The 21,295-nt window shown below is 40.0% G+C and overlaps 2 protein-coding genes across 2 annotated transcripts in view; one reads left to right on the top strand and one right to left on the bottom strand.

The window, feature by feature from the left end:
• Positions 1-368: 368 nt before the first annotated feature.
• DNAI7 (dynein axonemal intermediate chain 7) lies at positions 369-21,231 on the top strand. Its single transcript, XM_019616805.2, is given in 16 exon segments — positions 369-2,792; positions 2,794-2,893; positions 3,859-3,950; positions 4,925-5,026; positions 5,512-5,649; positions 9,338-9,484; positions 10,209-10,312; positions 10,554-10,830; positions 12,482-12,587; positions 13,728-13,894; positions 14,920-15,064; positions 15,718-15,932; positions 16,582-16,749; positions 16,947-17,060; positions 18,026-19,002; positions 20,871-21,231. Coding segments are annotated over 15 exon segments (2,187 nt in total). The 5' UTR covers positions 369-2,756; the 3' UTR covers positions 18,302-19,002; positions 20,871-21,231.
• IRAG2 (inositol 1,4,5-triphosphate receptor associated 2) overlaps positions 16,028-21,295 on the bottom strand; it is a 38,958-nt gene continuing 33,690 nt past the window's right edge. The window contains exons 35-39 of the mRNA XM_031555277.2: positions 20,989-21,066; positions 20,822-20,886; positions 20,296-20,397; positions 20,100-20,204; positions 16,028-18,990 (exon numbers count right to left, since the gene is read on the bottom strand). Of these exons, the coding sequence (XP_031411137.2) occupies positions 18,747-18,990; positions 20,100-20,204; positions 20,296-20,397; positions 20,822-20,886; positions 20,989-21,066 (594 nt within the window). The 3' untranslated portion in view covers positions 16,028-18,746. The remainder of the gene's footprint in view (positions 18,991-20,099; positions 20,205-20,295; positions 20,398-20,821; positions 20,887-20,988; positions 21,067-21,295) is intronic.

Raw genomic sequence — 21,295 nt, 5'->3', positions numbered from 1 at the left:
GGAGAGCTCTGGCCGTCGCCACGGCAACGCAGCGGCGCCATGGTAAGGGCGGGCGGGGGATGGATTGGCTCCGGAGTAGTCGCGTTATTTAGCGACGGGGTGGGCGGCTTTTCTGATGATTTTTGTGCTCTGTGCCCCGTTCTCTGACTCTTCCTTTCCTTTGTTTTTTGTCCCCAAACTTTTAGGGTCCAAAGAAGCAAAAAAAGGTAGGTGGAAGCGCGCTGTGGTGATCGCGTCGCGCCCCGCGGTGCTCACTGTGTGATGCACCAGGGCAGTTCTGTGAGTACAGACACAGAGTCCTCATGCTGAAACTGAAGAAAGCATCTGTCACTTCCAGATTCAGCGCATCCGAAAACAGTATTGTAAGGACTTTTTTTTGTCACAGTAAGCCTGTTGTGACGACGTTATTGTATGCAAATATGTTTAAAAGTAAAAGGATTCAGGCTAACCCTGCTGGGCGCATGTTGTGGGCACTGAACTCTCACCAGCAGTGTGAGCTTTCTGATAGCCTTGGTATCCCGAGTCACATTCATGCATTTATTTATCACTGTGCAAAGTGATGTGAACAGCTTTCCAAATAGTTATGCGTGTTACCTTCCCAGACTGAACCCATGTAAGCACTTGTCTCTCACCAGTGGGGATGTACGGTCCTAATTTCAGTTCTCCAAAATTAAACATCCAGGGTAGCTACCTGAACTGATGATGCATCTTCCCCTCACGTTGTCGTGACTGCTGAACTCATACACACTCCCTATTTTCTCTGTTTTGAAAAATCGAACACACATTCTTTGAATTTCTTTCCCTTGCTTGTCAGCAGCAGAATGTTGTTGTTCAGCTAGTGCACACATACCCCACCTGATGTAAGTCATTCCTTTTCTTTCATGTCTTCTCTTTTGTCATCTGCAGCTTTGCTTTCAGCTATAGCTTAGTCTGCTGTCGTTCCTTGTTTTCTCCAGGCTCTGGAGCCTGTACAGAATATAATTTTTTGTTCCTCACCTATACAAAAAAAAAAAAAAAAACAACAATAGCAATCCCAGCCCCACTCAGCCAACACTGTGGACTGTGAATTCATTTTGTAGTACAAAATCAGCCTCCTTGTTTTCACAAGTTCCATAAGTTGATTTATTTTTCGGCCCATCCTTCCTTTTCATAGAATGATTTGGGTTGGAGAGGACCTTAAAGATCATCTTGTTCCAGCATCTCTCACTGTAGTAGTCTTTTATTGATTTGTGTGTGGTTTTCTTTGTGGTCTCTGATTGCTGTTGTTTTGGAGCCTTGTCTTTGCAGTACCTGCCTTCAGCACTCCTCCTCAGTGACACGTCACCCACTCACGTGGAATCAAGCTGCACATTACCCAGTTACTTATTATCCAGTGCTACTGCAGCACTAACTGCTAAAAAATAATACTTGAAGTTGTAACATCTACTTTCTTATTAGATCTACTTATTATTCAATAAGTAATATTGAATTTTCTGTATTCAGGAAACCTAGCACAGAATTATATGAGGGCTGCTCCGAAAGTAATGCCTCCTATTTTATTGTGTTGGCCCATGACGTCAGGCAGATGTTGGTTGTATGGCAGGAGAAGTTAAACCTTCCTGCCAATATTCCATTACATTTTGTTGCCATGTGACAGATGGCAGCAGAGGGACAGTATGACAAAATGATGTCTGACATGAAAGTGCATGTGAAGCAAAGGGATGCCACTGAATTTGTCCATGGAAAAAAATGGCATCCACTGACATTCAGCACTTGGTTAATGTTCATGGAGACCAGCAGTGGATGTGAGCACAGAGAGGCAGTGTGTGGTGCGTTTCAGCAGTGGCAGCTGCTGAATAATGTGAAAGGCAAGCCACATTCGGGATGGCCATACACAGGTGGCACACCACAAAACAATGAACATCTCAATCAACTCATCTGCACAAATTGACAGAGTATACGACCAAGGAACTGTGTGCAGAGCTAAATATCTGCTTCGGTGTGTTGAAAATAATGGTGGCAGTGTTGGAATATCACAAACTTTGTGCCAGGGGGTCCCACAAATGCTCACATAGTAACAGAAGAAACATTGAATGCAAGTTTGTCAGGACCTACTGAACTAATACAAGGCCAAAGATGACAGTTTCCTGGATCACATCATTACTGGCGATGACATGTGTTGTCACCACTACAAGCCAGAGTCAAAATTACAGTTAGTGAAGTGGTGACATGTGAATTGCCTGTTGAGGAAAAAGTTCAAGATGCAGCCCTCAGCAGTAAAAGTGATACATTGTCTTTTGGGATAGGAACGAGGTGATCCTTCTGAATTTCATGGAATGTGGCAAACCACTGACTCTGACCACTACATCAATCACAACACTGACTAAGCTGAAGGCTCAAACTTCCAGAGCCAGGCCAGAGAAGACAGCCTTTCTTTTGCAATGTGATAATGTCAGGCACCATAGCAGTTGGAAGGCTGTGGAGCACACTGCCTATTTTGGCTGGACTGTCCTAACATACCCACCATATAGTCTGGATTTTGTTCCTTCTGACTTCATCTGTTCAGGCCAATGAAAGATGACAATCGTATGGGCAACATTTTTCTAGCAGCAATGCCATCACAGCAGCTGTGAAACAGTGGGTCACCTCTGCTGGTGCAGATTTTTTACGAGTATATGGAAATTCTGGAGGCTTCAATGACTGTGTAGGAAGTCAAAAATCTTTATTCAGGGTTCACATTAGATGGGCAGAATTATAGAGGGTTGATACCTCCCCAAATGCATTTAAATAATACTGACATGTGGTTTCTTTTAATTTATTGCAAACATTAAGTCCAGTGGAAAAAGCAAAGTTGACAAAGCTGAAAAACTGAGATTACAGAAAGAAGAGGAGGAAAGGAGGCTGAAAGAGGAAGGTACCGTGCACTTCATTTACAAGGAATGTGATGACACAGTCATTTATTTTAATTAAACAGAAAGAATTAACCTGCTGAGCTGTAATGCACTGATGCTAACATTGTATTTCAAAAAATGCATTTCTCTTCTTTTGTGTGGGTCAAATTCTGTGTTACCTCTTACTGCCTCCCCCATCTCACTTTCCTGTTAGAGCCATACTTTTTCCTGTAATTACTTCTGCTATGATTAGGAGCCTGGGGATGAGAGTGTCAGGAAGAATTAGATTTTTTTCCCCTCTCTTACCATTACATTTTGAAATATTCTCAGTGGGATGGAAATGCAGTGTTCTGTGTTTATCTTCTCCCAATCCTCATTATCAGAAGGTAAGAGAAATTTTCTGAAAAGGCCTTTTTTAAAGAAGGCTGACAGGGTACACCTATTGTCAAGAGCTAGCTGGGTGTCTGCTACCCCTTTGCTATCCTCGTGGCAGTTAAAGCTGTGATCAGAGTTGTTGATCCTAAGGAGAACTGACAGCCATTGAGACATGCCTAAAAACTCATCTATTTCATTGAATAAACATCTGTAAGATGGAGTTTCCATCAAAGGATGTAGGAAAGCAGAAGAGTAGCTGGGAACTGAACCACTCAGGTGGTTTCACAGCAGACATCGGATTAAGATCCTGGGCCTACTCAAGCTGTAGGGATGGGAAGAGGGAACATCTGTTGTTGTTTCTGAGGGGAAAAAGGCAGCCTGCTGATCCTTTTCTGCACTTTCTTTGTCATGGGCTGGTTGGGGTAGTGCTGTAGTAGTGGGTTTTAGTACTGTGATTCAAATGAGTTTATCTAATCTCATTTGGAAGATTCTGGGTAATATCAGCTATGCTGCTTCTTATTATACTTGTTTTGTCATTACAGCTAATAAGAAAATAATGTGCCTGGTTCTAATAAAATGTAATTGTGCTCTTGATGTATTTCCCAAACTTCAGAGGAAGCCCGACTGCAAGCTGAACAAGAAGAAGCAGCTAGACTTGAAAAGGAGAGGATTGAACGGGAGCATATGAAAAAGCTTGAGGCAAAAGTTAGTTCATAGGCAATAGTGACTGCAAAATGCTAATTCCATTTCTAAACATGTGACAAGGTCTGTAAAACATTAGCAATTCAGTGTGAGAATGAAAAGGAATTTCCTTTTTGTTAGTGTTGGAAAGCAAGGAAATTTTCTAGCATCACTAGATCAAAATCACAAAAGCAAACCACTGAAAATTGGAAAGGTGTAAACCAAGAGGTAGTGCTTACATAAAGCACAGTACAAGAGCAATCAAGATATAAATGGTGCTGTAGTGGTACTGTGCTGTATTCTTTCTCTAAGGCAATGTTTGCCTTAGTGTTGCTTGGTTCAGAAAAATTCCCTAAAGCAAAGTAGTTTTGTTACATAAAGGTATTGTGGTTCAATACGTTAACGTTGGGGATATGTCATACTCCAGTTTGAATAAATAATTATTTTTATCAAAATTCCCCTCTAGCTTAAATTGGATAATTTTTTCATGTTCCCCAAAATTTTGTGTTGCATCTGTTTTGAGGTCTTTATTGTTTTTTCCTCTTCAGTAAAAGCCACTCTTACCTGTGCATCTTTGTCCTTCACACAGTGTTCTTCCCTTACACAAAAGAAAAAAAAATGAAATCATAGAAATTATAAGGAAAAAACCCCCACAAAACATCTTGCATTCTTCTTTCAACGTGTGCTTACATTTGCTATCAGCTCTTGTTAGAGGTAGTTCTAGGATGATGATGATGATGTGAAAACTGTTGATGTGTAAGGATAACGGTCATATGCCAGGTGCTTGTCATACGGCGCAGTAATTATGTGATGACAATAACGTATTGCTAACTACTGCAGCCTTACAAATGGAATGCTTCTTAAAAAAGCAACGTTTGGATTTGTTCAAATAGTAGCTCACTCAAATATCCCAGATTATTTTCTTTGATAGAAAATGCTCGTAAGAAGGAAAAAAAAAAAGTTTAATTCCTCTGTTTGATATACAAATATTTTATCAGGATCAAGAACGAAGGGAAGTTGAACTAGCCGAACTTAATTCACTGGAAGAGAAGTTTGTGTGTGCACAAAGGTGGAAAACAGAATTTAGAGCTTCTACAAAGGTAAGCTTTCAAGATCTGTTCACTGGCATAGAGTTTAGACAACACAGAGGCTTTAGGCTATGTCTGTGTTATAGGACCTAGGAATACTTCCATTTCTTGAATTCAGGTATGTGCGATGACTGCCTCTCAAGTTCCATCCCAAGGTAGGAATTTGCCCTGCTCACTCTCCTTTTTATAACTCGCTGTACATGGAAAAGAAACGTGACAGTGAGGAAGCTGTCTGGGTGATTAGGGCCCCATAGCTTACGCCAGCAGTAAGAACAATGTTAGTGGAGCAGAAGTATCTTAACACATTATTGTGAAAATAAGCCATTTCTTTCTGGCATAATGATGATGGTAGTACAGGTAGCATTACAGTCCTGTTTAGATACTGGTGTGAATGTATCACTAAATACATTTGCCTTTCAGAATCCTTCTTGTCGTAACTATGAAAGTCATTTGCACCATGTGCCTGTATCTACTTTTCTTTTATACTTTTTCTGTAGTGGGAACATTATATTGCTTGTGATGGAAGTCCTGACCCAACAGTACTGCAGGAAATAAATACTTTCATGAACTTATGGCGCGAAGATCAAAATAAGGACCTTCAATTTGTGATGGAGAAGGGAGAACAGGTGCTAAATGTAAGTGTTAAATATAAGTGGTATTCTTCAGTTTAAGATCACTAAACATATCCTTAATACTGCTCATCAGTACCCTCTTCCCCTTTTTTTTTTTCCGCTGAAATCAGTTATAACTTTCAGCTTCCTTTTTTTCCTCACCTATTTTTGTTTTTTATTAATTACAAATTTATTGTTAAGTATAAATAAGAAGACTATAGACTTTAAACATGCTGTGTATTTAAGGGACTTCTGTGTAATGTTTCTACACTGAGCATTTCCATCCTATCTACATTTTAAAAAGTCTTGAGCCAGCTAGAAACAGGGGGTGAAAGTTGCTTGTGTATTACAACTTCTGCTGGACTGCTTTTGTTCTGCATGTTAAACTTCCTTTCCTGCAATGCTTGCTGGATGCTAAGATTTTCATCTGCCACATATTGTCTTCTTCTGAGCCAGCAGGGAACACGGTAGGCCTTTCCAAGCACACCAACAGCTAACAGGGTCCCTGCAGGTATTCAAGGCCAGGCTGGATGGGGCCTGGGGCAGCTTGACCTTGTGGGCAGCAATCCTGACCAGAGCTGGGAGCTTGGAACTGGGTGGGCTTTAATGCCCCTTCCAACCCAAGCCATTCTGTGATTCTATGATTCTATGATTCTATGATTCTGTGAACGCCATGAATTTCTTACACTGCAACCCAAGCAGAACGTACAGCAGTTGCTCACTTCCATTCCTTCTCTCCTGCTGCCATGTCTTTCTCCTGACGTACTTCTTCCTCACTCCTCTGTGTTTCCCATCCAATACTGAAGAGCTACAGCTCTTTCATGTCCTGCGAAAATATCCTTACTTTACACTATAAGATCAGTAGAATATTATGTGATACTGAAAGACAGGCATTTTCACTTTGCCCCCATTGGAAGTCAAGGTGATGTCAGAGAGTGTTAAAAGAGTGGCTGTTTTTTCATGGTGCAATACATTTCATAGAATCATAGAATGGTTTGGGTTGGAAGGGACCTTTAATATCATCAAGTTCCAACCCCCTGCTATAAGCAGGGATGCCTCTCTATAGAGCAGGTTGCTCAAAGCCCCATCCAGCCTGGCCTTGAATGATTCCAGGGAGGGAGCATTCACAACCTCACTGGGCAACCTGTTCCAGTGTCTCACCACTCTCACAGTAAAGAATTTCTTCCTAATCTCTAGACTAAATCTACCCTTATAGTTTACAGTTTCCCCTCATCCTGTCACTACATGCCCTTATAAAAAGCCCCTCCCCAGCTTTCCTGTAGGTCCCTTTCAGGTACTGGAAGGCCATTATAAGGTCTCCTGGCAGCCTTCTCCAGGCTGAAGAGCCCCAGCTGATCATCTTTGTTGCCCTCCTCTGGACGTGCTCCAGCAGCTCCATGTCCTTCTTGTGTTGGGGGCTCCCAAACACGATTTGAGCATTTCTTTCCTGCTCTGCACTTGTTTCTGGAGAAAAATTCTAAACACTCAAGTCTGAGAAGCTGTAGATCAGCCGTTCTTAACTGATAAGGACCTCTTGATAGGGACCAAGTGAAAGGTGAAATCTAAAGACGGTGGCAATGCTAGTTATAATCCTGCTGTTTTGCTACGCTTTCAGTGAGTGGTAGCACTGCAATGCCTCAGGTTAAGAGGGAAAACAGTCTGGCAAATCTGGAAGGGAGGCATAAAATATAGTCTGGTTGTCTTTCTCAGTGTTGCAGATCTGGGAGAGCACAGGGAAGAGAAGAGTGGTATGTAAGATGCCTTTGTAGTGATAGCTCTCCTTTGCTTTGCACAATGTTTCTCCTCCCTGTCAGACAAGCGGTGCTGCTTCCCCCATACATTTGAGGCATGCAGAGACAACAGGAGCATTGCTATTTGAGGGGGCTGCAGATGGATGATGCAGTGCTTCTCAGCCTCTCACTGGGCAGCTGTGGCACAGAGCTGTGCAACGGCAACACTGCAGGAATGAAATGAATAGGGAGAGAAGAAGCAGAGCTCCAGATCTCTGGGTGTGGAGCTGGGAGGAGAGAAGCTTCAGAGGGCGTGGGAGGCTGTGGAGCAACAGGGGCCAGGGCCAGGGGAAGGAGGGCAGGAAGCAGAGATGGTAAAGCTTGGAGGAAAAGAAGATGGCACTTGGGACAGCAGCCTAAAAAGACAGGAGCCACCGAATGAGTTTCACATATAACTGCAGAGTGTGACTTTTGGCTGTAGTCTGATTGAACCAAGACTGCCACAGGCAATGATCCACTTGGTTTTTGCATCAATACGTTACTGTTAAAATTCAGTATTTTTCAGACCCCATTTTGGTTCAGACCCCATTAAAAAATGCTGTTCAGTTCTGTGAACTGTTTACTAGTGTTTCATAGACCTCAGAATGTTCACAGCCCACTGTGGTAAGCCTTTCTGTCTCTTTTGAGATTGCTTCATTTCTGTGAGGGTTAATTTTTATTTAACACCCTCTCCTTCCTCATTTTATACATTTTCATTTTGTAATTCCAGTGGTAATGAGAAGGCATTCCAAATACAGAAGCATTATAAAGTTTTCCTTAATCATCAGTGGTCAGCTTGAAATAGTAGTTTTACAAATGTTGTCATCTACTTGATCCACTGTCATTTTCTTTCTGAAGGCAGTTTTAAAATGGCAGTACTCCTGATCATTTTACTGTTGCTCTTCATCTGCTCTCAAGTTATGAGCCTTGCCATGTGGAGCCCTACACTCTTCAGTTTTTCTTCTCTTTCTGCACATAGGACATTGTCACAGCATTTTGGGTGTGTTTTTTGAAGTGTTAAGTGTTAGCATCAGTTAAAATATGTAACAGTAGCATGTGTGATCTGCTTACCATGTCATTCATAGCTGACAGCAGCTCCTGATGATTGTCATTAAGCAGAACAGATTAGTTAATATTTCCAGTTAGAGTTAATATTTCACTGTGACAGCTGTTGAGCAAGAAACAGGTCATATAGATAAAGTGAAGCAAGTTATTCTTCTCTCTGTGCAGCATCTGTTAACATGAATAGGTATAATTTGTGGATGGGGAGTGAATAGTAATAAAAATTCCATCAAGAGGTTTGAAATTTAGTTTTACTAGAGAGTGTGTTAATAATTGCATCCTGTGATAGATCAATGTCTTTAAAACTTCAGCCAAACAGGAATTTTTTAGTCTTACACGCTCATTTAAAAGTTCAGATATTGGCATGCATTGGAAGACAACAGTGTTACCGTGGAGTCCCAAACTTCACACTAAGGACTATTCTCAGAATTAAAGCATAACTGCTGTATGTCTCAGTATTATATATTTTCTAGATTTCAAAGCTGAGATTATTGATGCAGAAAATATGTTTCAAAAATAGATCTGTAAGCTTTTCATTAAACCTAATTTTTGGCCAACAAGTGTCTTCGAAGACATGACAAACTGGTTCAACATGCGGTCTGTTTTATAAGCTAAAATTTCACATCTCCGTGTTGAGGAATGGAGGAATTGGGCTGGAGGAATGAAGGAAGGCAGACTTGACCTGGAGTTTCCAGCATTTTGCATGGTTGCCTTCTATGCTGGTTTAGTACAATCTCAATACATATGATGAATTATCTCTGCAACAAAGATATGTCTAGATGCAAAAGAAGCAAATCTGCCTCAGTTTTTATGATGGAACACCCTGTATGGCAGGATTGGTGGCAAAACAGAGATATTTTTCTCAATACGATGTCTTATAGTTAATTGAGAAGTTGCAGTTTCTTTTGTTGGACACACCACCAAGTGAGATAACTGAAAAAGAAACAGCTCAATACCAGGAAACGATTCTGGAATTGGAGAATCTTCTTCATCAGAAGTACAATGAAGCGACAGAACAGCTGCTTAAAGTAAGTAAGATTTACTGCTTCCAAGTTGTAACATATGCAGCACATGGAAATCTTGCTTCAAGTTTTTTGCTGTGATGGTTGTTCTTGGTGTTCTGCTTTGTTTTCTTTCTTATATTGTGACACAAACCATGTATGGAACAGCTACCAGACTTTGAATCTTCTGAAAATCTTAGGTTTCCTTTTGAAATTGCTACCATTAAGGCATTACGGTGATCTTAGGAGATGTTGGAAATAAAGAACACCCTATGAAACCTGTTTCCTTTTGTCTCCATGAGCTGAATTACAAGTTGACTGACTGCACAAAAATTTGCAAGTGTGAAAAGCGGGTCATAAGTTTTGACAAAAAGTATCATCTGTGCAGAAAAGCACAGTTTATTACTCAGTAAACACTGTTTTTTTAAAAAAAACTTCCACTGAGAAATACGAAACAAACTACTAATGAAGACAGGCAGTCCCATTAAAGGGGATGATGTAAGACCTCATATTTGGTGATATTTTGATTGACAGAGTTGATGATGTCTGAGGAAGAAAAAGTTTTAGCAAAGAGATCTGAATTTATAACCTGGCATGTTCTAGTACATAAATAAAACTTAGCTGAGCTTGGTCTGCTGTCATTTTTTGCTCCTATGTGTCCTTTTTTTAATTTACTCCAGCGTAGATTTAAGTAAGTCCAAGTAATATAAGTAAGAAGAGAACATGACTTCATCTGCTTTCTTCTTTGTAGTCAGCTATTATGTATGAAGATTCTGACACCGGAAATATGCAGACAGTCATAAAGGATAAAAATGTTACTTTCTGTATTTGGGCCAATCTGAAGAAGAAAGCAAGGTACAGCATGTTGAAATTCTTAATTCACTTTGAGACTTGGCTTTGTCTAACCAAGTCAAGTACTCCAAGAACCAGTTTCTTGTAACTGTTTTCATGTTGAATAGGGTTTATTCTACAGCCTTCCAGCTTCCTCAGCTGTCTCAGTTTCTTACTAAGTGGTGTATGATGCTTTGCACTCAGTTCTCAGTATGAGCGCTGCTGATCTTACTAGGGAACTTCTTTTTCTTTAACTTACGTACAGATTCAAGAATCATGCCTTTTGTGACACACATCATGGATTTGATCTTCCAAAGTCACTGGCTGTGAGCAGCATTGCTGTTCGCATATTGCACACCCACTACGACCACATATCTCCACTTTGGCTGCAGTGCCAGAGAGTGCCAAGACTGGAAGTCTTAGATAGCGAAGAGTTGACTCAGCATTCACAAGACAATGCAGGAAAACCAGAAGAGGAAAAGGAAGCCAGAGAGGAGCCCAAAGTGATTACTGAAGAAGAAATGCTTCCTGTCGAGAGAAATGTAGGTAAATCAGCTCATGAAAGGATGTTCTACAGCACTGTTCCCTCTGGAGACCCAGCTGACGTGTGACTGCTTCTTAATGTGCCCTGTACAACTTTCTGAAACTTCTAAGGGTAAAGACAACTTGTGTTAACACTGTGCCGTGAACCTTCTGAGGGGATGGAAAAGTGAACGACCAAAGACCACCTAAAAATGGTAGAAGGGGAAGTTTTGACAGGACATAGCAGTTGTTGTCTGTTGGCATGCATGAGTTGGCATTTGGTCGGCAGTTTATGAGCAGGATCAAGCAGTGATGGTTGTTAGGCACACATTTGCTGCAGTCTGTGATGTATATCAAGATGAATATATTCTGCATCCCATAAATTGGCAGCCCCATAAGATGATTGCAAGAATGTAATATTAGGAAGATCAAAAGAATGCACAATAGGATTCAGAGCTCACTGGGGCTTGGTTGAGCAGTTTACCTGCTCAGTTCCTGTATGTTGATTTTTTTGCCACTAGAGGGCTTTCAAAGTCTGTTTCTGACTGCTGGATTCTCTTTCTTTGCAGTCTTCAATGAAGTGTCATGGCATTTGGTGTTGTGGGGTTTCTTGTGTTTTTTTTTGTTTTTGTTTTGTTTTGTTTTTGTTTTGTTTTTTGTTATTGGGTTTGGGTTTTCCACTTTCGGTATCATCAGTGACCTCCAGATAAGTGACTTGACCACTGCCTGGAATCCTATTTTTCTTGTTTTTTTTTTGTATGACAAGACTTGTCCATTGGCAGTTTTTCACCAATGTTTTTCAGTCCTACTTACAATTTCATTGCTTCTATTTTTTTTTCTTTCTTTTTTGTGCATTATCATGTTCTCTCTGAAGCCTCCACTTCTCTCAGCCACTGCAGTCTCTCCTCCTGTCTGGCTCAGCCTTCAGCTCCCCATGTTTATGTGGGTAACACCTTCTCCCCTCGCAGCCCAGGTCAGGAGGTGCGTGTTCTTCCTGCTCCCAGGCAGGCGCACGGTGGCACACAGGAGGTGCCTGTGCCTCCATATGCATGGTGTGTGTGCTGAACTGTTATTTGCTTATTGCTGTGCTTCCAGAAGAGTCAGCTATGCCAGAGATGAAATCATATCTGGGCTGGAAATTTGGCTGGAAATCTAAGGTGATGTTTTGGAAATAGAAAACAGTATGAGAGGGAGTAAGTATCGCAGGCAAGGCACAGACTGAGACTGTAAGCTGAGGTTCTGGCAGAGTTATCAGTGTGGCTTTGGATTGAACACTGGGTTCAGTTTTCTTTGCGGCACTCTTTTGCTCTAAAGTCAGCATAAATGTTAGTTTTGAGTACACACACTGCTAACAAAAAGATTGGATGCTTGACTAAATGCTGACGGTGGATTAAATGCTGGAGGTGGAATTTGCAATTGAAACAATTATGTTTATCTCTATTTAAACGTTCAATTCTAAAATTGAGGGGTATCTTTAATAAAATTTATTTTTCTCAGGTAGGTAAAAAGGATTTGTCCTAAAACCTTAACCCTGTGGCAAGATGAGTGCAAATGCTCCTGCAGGAGTGGAGCTGTACTCTTTCTCTTTGAGCCACTGTTTTAAACAAAGTGATACTCTCTTTTTTTATTGTGTCTCTCTACCTAATTAAAAATCTTTTCCTTTTTATATAGAGTGCTATTTCTTTTAGAAGAAATACAAATAGCATAACTGATATAAATGAGGTGACAGAAGAGGAAAGTGAGAAGAAATTAGAAAGCTTTGATATACCACCAGAAGGTACTGTGTTCTTATTTGCAACACTATGACATTGCTTATTCTCAATGTCTTGCTGACTATATGGAAGGATGGTGATACAGATCTCCACTTGAATAGAACAAAGTTTGTAACTATACTGCTGTCGTGCTAATGGGAGTCTTGTTGACATTTCTGTTAATGATTGCTAAAGACAGGGAGAAAACTGGACAAAGAGACAAATGGCAAATAGGCAAACTCACACAGCCACTTTTGGGAGGAGTCTGAAAGGACACTACTAAGTTACCACAAATCCACTGACAACAGGCAGCCAAGGGAGGAGAGAGGAAAGTAGGAGAGGGCAGCAGTGAAAACAGCAAGAACTTTTGCAGGTTATTATCTGGATTTAACTTAGTTGTACCAGTGTTAAGAAGTTAATTTAGCTTGGAAAAATTAATAGCTTTGTTTAGAAGACATTTAAACATTATTGTGTGGTAACATTCTTTTTTCTTCTGCAACATCTGCTACAATGGTTTGTGTTTGATTTTTTTCTGGGCATTTTTATCCATGGTATCGATGCCATCTAATTTTTTTATTATTATTATTATTATTTTTTTAGTTAATTGAGGAAAAACTTGAATTTATACATCTGTTATACATAAAAAAATACTATGAATTACTTTTTCTAAAAATTTTGTTTCACTTAAGTGCTTTTTGTTTTCCTCAAATACCATCTACCTTTCACCTTCAGCACGTGGCCTGTACTTGCATTATATCTTTTTTATTTCCCTTATTTGTCATCTCACCAATCTTACTGAACTTGGCCAGAATTTACTGTCTTGTACACCTGTGAAATTCTTCTGTGATTAGTAATGCAACTGGTTTCTGTCACGTTTCTGTATGAAGCACTTTGAGTTGACTACAAAGTGTGAGTAGGGATTAATCTTCGGAGTGCTCAGTACTAAAACACAAGAAATGCTCTTCATGGTCCAGCAATCCTCTTTCTGTTTCGATCGGCTGTTAATGGATATGTGGCACACCAGTAGGTGGAGCTGAAATGCCACAGAAGGGGAAGCACTTTAAGCACATGATTTCTGGTGCAAACGCAAAAAATAACAGAAGCATGAAATTTCAGTGGCTTAGGTTAAGCACCACGATAACTCACTTTGCTTGGTTATTATGTAGTTCAAATTCTACAGATGCAGGAAAAGACCAGTGAAGAAGAGGAGATGATAACTGATGAAAACACTGTTGATTTGCAACAGTTTGTCCCTGTGGGTGGAGTGTACCACATCGATGGGCTTCAACTTCCACCTCAGGTCCACCAAATCAACAGCTGGAGTGTGGTGGAGGTAAGTGAGGAAACACTGCATCTCGTGCAGCCTTCTTCCCTGCCATCCTAAGCCACTCCTTAGAGCTGGCACCAGGGCATACACACAGTTTATACATGTGTTGATCTCTTGAACAATTAATTAACTGAAGTTCCAAAGTTGACAAATCATGTTTTCAATTAGACTTGGTCAATTTTTGCAGCAGCTGAGATAAACAAATGTGCATACAGTAAGGTGTGCACTTGGTCCCTGCTCACTAGCACAGCTAACACAGATAACTTAAATTGTTGTGCTGGAAAATGCTCTCGGGAAGTAAAAGAAAAATTTATTTTTCATATCTGAAAAGTATACATAAGGAAAGATGGTAAGAGCATTTAACAAATCCATTTTCAGCCTCCACAGGATGTTTGTGATCAAATGGGCACAAATGGTAAACGTGTCTTTTTCTCCCAGAGTTTTTATTGTGAAAATGAAAACAATAAGTGGAATGTACAGGTTAAAGAAAGCAGGACTGGGAGCAGACTGACAAAGCTCTCATGTCTCTCATTTCACATTTGACCTCTTTCATTCCTTTTGACACTGTGCAGACATACAGAACTTGTCATGGCTTCTACCTGCTAGGCGCCCCTGTTTGTTTTGTAGACTTCAGCTCTATTAAATACCTTCACTTACCACATAGCACTGCCTGAAAGGGCCAATGGAGCACACGAAGGGTGACTACCAGTGGACCTTTGAACTCTCCTACTGCTTCCACCACTGTAGTTGCAATGAAGGGAAACACGCACTGCAGCAGAACCTTTACCAAGTGCTACTAGTAGCGTTTCACGTTAGCGCTTGGTAAAAAGTCTAGCAAAATACTTTAGGAGAAGGATGTAATAAGGAAAAACATTTGTTGGAAATTTGCAATATGAGCACACCATTTATACAAGTAAATTTTAAATTGCATGTCATAAAGATCTACAGGTGGTTAGGTGGACTTCAGAAAATGAAAGAGCCTGAATTGACTGATAAAACATTTTGTCTGTCCTCTTCCTATTTTGTCAAAGTTACTTGATAGTGGCTTGGAGGTATACCCGTATCCCCCAGAAGAGTCTGAAGATACCACACATCCACCAATTCAGATAACACTTGGACTTCCTGACAGCGTGATCTACTGGAAGGAGCCTGTGATAGCCCGGTGGGATCCTGCAGGTACCAAGTTAAAATAAATTCATTTTGTTTGGCTAATAGAATTTCTGCCTGAGTTTGAATCTTTTAGAAAACTACCTAAACGTAAGAGCCAGTTCAGAGCTAAGAAATATTTTAAGTATCTTCTTGGTTCTGTTTTGCTCCTGCACTGTGTGTAGTCAAGGACTGCTTCGAGGCTTTTGATATTAATAGAAAAAACCTGCACTATTTAATGGGGCAGCAGGACACCTCTATAGCACAAATCAAGTTTTGCTAGGATGAAGACAGCTTTGAGGCAAATTAATCCCTAACCTACAGTCATGTTACTTCAAAATTTTGAAGTTAAAAACAACTGCGATATTCAGTTATTAAAATCTAGGCAGAATAGGCAGAAACTATTAAGGTAGTTTGATGGCTGAAGTTACTGTTGAAGATAAGATTGCAGACTGCTGTTACTATAGCAAAAGCAATAGTTACATTAGTACATGTTGTTCTTTTGAGTTTAAGGAGAGTCTTTAATGTCAGTATTAATGTCAAGATTAGTCCAGTTTTGCATTTATCAAGTGAAGGGAAGCTTTTGCCCTAAAATATTAGGTAAAGAGAATTTCTCTCAACTCATTCTGAATGTAAGGAGCTCTTAATGTACAGCTTTTTCTTTTTGCCTCTCTTTTGTAAAGGCCAACAGTGGAGAACAGATGGCATCAGCAACATAACATATGAAACACAGGAGGAAAACATCACTTTTGAGATAGATGCCTTTTATACAATAGCATTTCTGCAGGACATTCATCTCAACATGCCCTATCAGGCATGGGAATTGCGACCCACCAGTACAGATGAAGCAGTATTTGTGATTACTACAGTCTTTGCAGAGGTTCAGATACAAATTAAGGTACTGTAACTTAGTTATTTTATATAAAAGACTGGTAGGCTGAAAATAAATACAGAATCATGCTGTGCCTTGTTAAGAACTATATGTGCTTCTACAAGAAGAATCTGAATTTCAGTCCTTCTCTGTTGAAAATAAGGAAGGATTCTCCTCATTTCCAAGCATTAATTCAAACAAAATTACAGGTGACTTAAATTATTTTTGGTGAGCTGGTCAGAACAAAGCATCTGTTGTGCAACATTCCAATAAAGTTCTGATATTGATACTACTTTAGCAAAGTAAAAAATTGCTCTACCAGCACTGAAAAATTGCTTCTCTCCCTCCAAACTGTGCCAAGAGAAATAAAAACATTTTAAACAACCTATGTTTTATGGTACTCATTCCTTCTAAAAGTTCAAATTATGCACAATTATTCAGATTCCTGTTGACATATAAATTGGTTAAAATTATATCTGTTACTGAAGTAAGTGTGATTGTAAGTATGGGGCAGTAAAGTGGCTTTCTGCAAGATCTGTGAATTAAGAGCTAAAGATCAGGTGATATCTAGTGTAGACAGTATCCAGAATAGCCATGAGGCAATAAATAGTTGATGCCTGAAGCAGAAAAATACCTCTTTTCACCAATAAGATGCGTTCATTGGTTTATGCAACAGGATAATCAATGTATGCTGGCTGCAGTAGTGGTGGGAGAGAAGAATGTGCTTTCCCATTTGATAGGAAAATGGATGTGCCCTGTCACCTTAAGAAGAGTTTTGAAGAAGTCTGGTCTGAATATTTTCCCAGAAGAGTATTCATACAAGTATGTCTGTGTGAACAAAAAGGTGCGTGCAAGCAGTTTTGCCTTTTTTTTTTCCTTCCATCTCTTCTTCATGTAGGCATTTTCATGTAGCAAGTTGTACAGAGGCAGCAGGCATAGATGTGAGTGGCAGCTTAGCCAATTATCTGCTTAAAGATTTTTTTTTTTTTTTAAGCTTCATTAGGTAGAAAATGATGCATATTTTTTAATTTTGTATTACAGGCTCCCCTAACAGAATTTAAGGCATATCAACAAATGGCCTTAGTTGCATCTGCTTTTGCTTTTGGCTGGAGCAAGTGGAATCTGGAATCAGGTCAAGATCAAGTAGTGTTCAAGGTTTGTAGCTTTAGATCAAATTTCCAGGGACAAACCAGTATAGAAACATACCACACAAAAGCACAGATGATGGAAGTTGTTTCTGTCTCAGTCTTCAAGCCCTGTCCTGATCTATATCCACAGGACATCAGTTCTAAGATTTTAGGTTAGCTATTTAGGTTAAAAAAAAAAACAAAAAAACAAACAAGCACATCTGTGTTCAGCAGAACTTCAAAGCCTGCTTCTCTCCTGCTTCACAAGTGCATTTGTGAGGAACAAGCCTGAGAGCTGTAATGGTACAATTCTCAATAACAAAGGCACTTGCTAATGTGCTAAGATGCACAGCTGATACAGGTCAACTACTGGGGCTTTAGCTGAGGCTAGGAGACACAGGTAGATGCTGATTTCTCATAAAGTGACCTATAAGAAGGTCCCCTGAATTACCATCCAATTACCACCTGGAAGCTGCTTCTTAGCTTCAGAGGTGTTCTCATTTGTTCTGTACTATAAAGAAGGGAACACACAACTTGATTTGTTTCGTCACTGAATGGCACATGGTCAAAACTTCTCCCAGACAGAGAAATACCTCCATTTCTGGCTGTAGGTACAGAACATACTGTTGAAATGCTGAGAAGTTCTCCCACCCCTGGGTTAATATTTGTATGAACGTCACATGCCTTTAAGCCCACTACTTAATCTAAGCAGAAAAGAAATACATGATACCCATTGCTGCTAGCTATTCTTTATGTATAAGTCAGAACAGCAAGAAAGGCAGTGACCAATACTTGCCATTTACAGAGGCAAACCATGGAATAAGTTGGTGTTGATGTTATTCTACACAGTCATTTAGGTAAAGCCCTAACATTACATTAAGAGTTCAAAAAAACCAGAAACAACAAACCACTGATTTTCTGTAGTAAACTCAAACATGTACTAGAATTAGTCCTATCAGCTTTATCTTACAGCCCATTTTTTTCCTGCATCAGGTAAGTGAGCATCTTAAAGCAGATTTTGTCAAAGATGAAGACTGGTCTCTTTACATGTTTAATGGTCAGAGAGCACAGAAGCTGAAGATCACTGAAGCCAGTGAAGCTTTTTCAATGGAACTAGAAGAAGATTCTGAATTTCACTCCACGCTCTACCACATGCTGAAAGATTTTGCCAGCAAAGCAGCAATTGATAAAGTGAATACAGCTAACTTTCTGTTTGTTGATGTTGTCTATCAGCTGCTCCTTGCTATGAGAGTTTTAACATACTCCTAAATACTTCATGCTTTCATTTAAAACTTTATTATCAAAAACTTCCAATAAAGTCACAATTCAAGTCTGCAGTCTTTTTCTATTCAAACTATTGGAACAGCTTTAATGACTAAAATGTAACCATTGCATTTTTGTTAAAATAAGTTATTTATTCTCTTGTGGCTGAACCATTTAGTCATATTTATTGTGAGCCACGTTCAAAATCACTACCTGTTTTATTCTAAACCTGAATAGAACTAAGACTCCCCCCCATTACTTGAAAAAGTTAACTTTCGCCAGAATGAGAAGAAAAAAAAGTATTTTTCAAGTCATGAAAAAACAAAGACAAAACCCCTCAAAACGCCCACAACCCAAACCATGACCTTAAATATATTACCTATCTCAGTGTAGCTTCTCATACTGTCAACTAGAACTCAGATGTGTAACTTCACACAGGTCCAAACCTTGGTTATACTGGGGGCGGTCCATTGTGTTGAAGTCCTGTATATGGCCACAACAGTTGCTGTAGTGAAGTCCAGGAGTCCCCTGTTCCTACAGGTGCTGCATCTGCTGGTCGTTGAAGAGACAGCCCAGTGAGGAAGCTTGTAAAAGCAGCAAGCAGTACCAGGATGGACACGGAAACCCAGAGTGTTTTGTTAGCGTTGGAAAAGGAAGTCTTGAAATGGGACGCCCACGATGACACTAAATTGCACCTGCAGAATACAGTAAGTCATGTAATGTTCCTTCCATTCCTCTTCAGAATTTGCAACTCCTCTCCCAACCCTCATCCTTAAACAAAACAAAAAAAAAAAACAACCAAGAGCTCCCACAAACCAAAAAATAACACAATAACTCACCAAGACAGTAAACCAAGATTTGAAAAAGCACATACACCATTAACTATCACAGGTGACAGACAAGGATTCTGTTGCACTAGGAGCTTTGCACAGTGCTACAGATCAGTAAGTTTTTTATTTCGGTGACACACCTGACCGACAAGCCCAGTTCAGGCAGCCACGTGCTCCATTCTGAAGAGGAATCACAAATGCTGCCTTGTAGATCGTGAAAAATTCTGTGTTTCACTGCTTTCTAGGACTTTGGTGCCTCCCACATGAAATTGGGAACATGTATTCTTTGTCCAACAATAGAGAGAAAGTAAATGTATAGTTCTTGCTGCTATCTTTTCAGTTTTACATGCTAGCATGCAATTGTCTCCTTGCCCAGAAATGCTCAAACTATAAGGTTTAGCTTAGGATATCCATGCAGTTTTTCCTGTGCAGAGCACATGATTCTTTCCTATAGGGCAGGAGTTTAAATTTAGGGGCTTTGAAAGGATTCTTCTTGAGGACAGCCCTCTTTGAGCTGGGAGACCCAGAGAAATTAGCTGCAATAATCTGAATTTGGTGGTGATAACTGCTTGTCTCTCAGTTTGTGCCTGCTGCTAAGTGTTGCACAGGCACAGGAATTAAAAAAAAAAAATCTGTGGTGTTCTTCTTTTGTGTTTTTAAAATGAGAGTAGATGTCACATGGCCCCAGTAGCTCAGAGCTCAGCTATTAATACCAGCACAGAGTAGTAAATCAAAGTAGGATAGCAGTGTGAAGCTCCCATCTATCTCCCCATTACCTTCCCACTTAAGGTTCCTAATGGATCCCTGACTCAGAGGTGAGTCTGGCATCTGGTGTTATTCATTCCTGGTTAGTTTGTTTCAGCAGTCAGTGTTGAGAACCAAACTCAAAACGACAGCTTTGGTTCCTCTTCCCACAGCCAACCACTGCTTTACCTCACAACCACGTGAGGGGGAAAAAAACAAAAGAAACTTACGCTGACTTCAGGTTCCATTTTGATGGACACTTTCCTTTTTCAGAGGTACTTTCCTTTCTTGATAGTTGTTCTTGCATTTCAGCAGGCAATTCCAGCTGCTCATTTCTAAAAGCAAGCAAGCAACAGTTCCAAAGCTTCTCCATCAAGCATTTGATTTGACAGCTCATAACATAGAGGACGTTTCTGTAGAACTTACTTAGTTTCAGAATGGTCGTCCTCATACTCTGTCCAGGAATAGGTGCTAATGAATCGCTGTAGGGAAGGACGCTTCTCATTTTGCCTTGCTCCTAGTCGTCCCCTGTCATATTTTAAACATACTAGCCTTAATTTCCCCACCAGAAACATATCATGAAATTACAAGTTTAGCAGTAGCCTACTCATTTGATTGGGACTTAGACAAATCAGTTTCAAGATTAGTCACCTAAAACTAGGGATTTTTTAAAATTAAATCCAAATCCATTAACATTAGCTACCTGGTTTTCATATTTTAGTTCTAATGCAAGAGAATATAGTTTTTCCAATTAAGTGTTGAGAGATTTAAAAAAGAAAAGCTGCAGCATTTAGTCATAAAAGCTCATTTACCTACTGAAGCACAGAGTTAACGTGAAAGATGCAGCCTAATGTTATTATACCTCAGGACACTCTGTAAGTTACTTTATATGGGCACAGCTTGAGCTGAAAATTATTTAACCCTAGACAAAGAAGAGGCTGAGCAACTTTACCAACTGCTTGATCTCCTGTTGAATTTATCACTCCATTCGTCTCCACCAGTTTCTTGCAGTTGGGCCTAGAGAAGAAGCATAAGCCACTTATGCAGCTGCCTTTTCCCAGTGAAACTCAGCCATTTCTGAGTAGGGACACGTGCCTCACCACGAGAGCCCTTACTTACCAGTGGCACCCCAACACCTGCATTTCCAGCGCTCCTAGGCAATGTTGCAATGCTAACTCTTCGTAAGGATGATGATGGCTGTACGAATAAAAGGCATTACTGGCTCTATCAAGGAATGACTGGATTACTCACCGAGTGCACAAGACACCATCTGTTTTGGCACAAACTGTGTAAAAACTTAACGTTGCTACTTAGCTTGAAGTGACACACAACAAGTAATTAAATGATACACACAGCCCCAAATGCATGTGTTTTTTTTGTTTTTTGTTTTTTTTTTAAAGTAGCATCTTTTCACATTAACTGCTTT

This window comes from Meleagris gallopavo, chromosome 1 (assembly GCF_905368555.1).
Source record: "Meleagris gallopavo chromosome 1, MGAL_WU_HG_1.1, whole genome shotgun sequence".
Lineage (NCBI taxonomy): Eukaryota > Metazoa > Chordata > Aves > Galliformes > Phasianidae > Meleagris > Meleagris gallopavo.
Note: the sequence above shows the minus strand (reverse complement) of the source record. Positions and strands in the feature narration are given on the sequence as shown.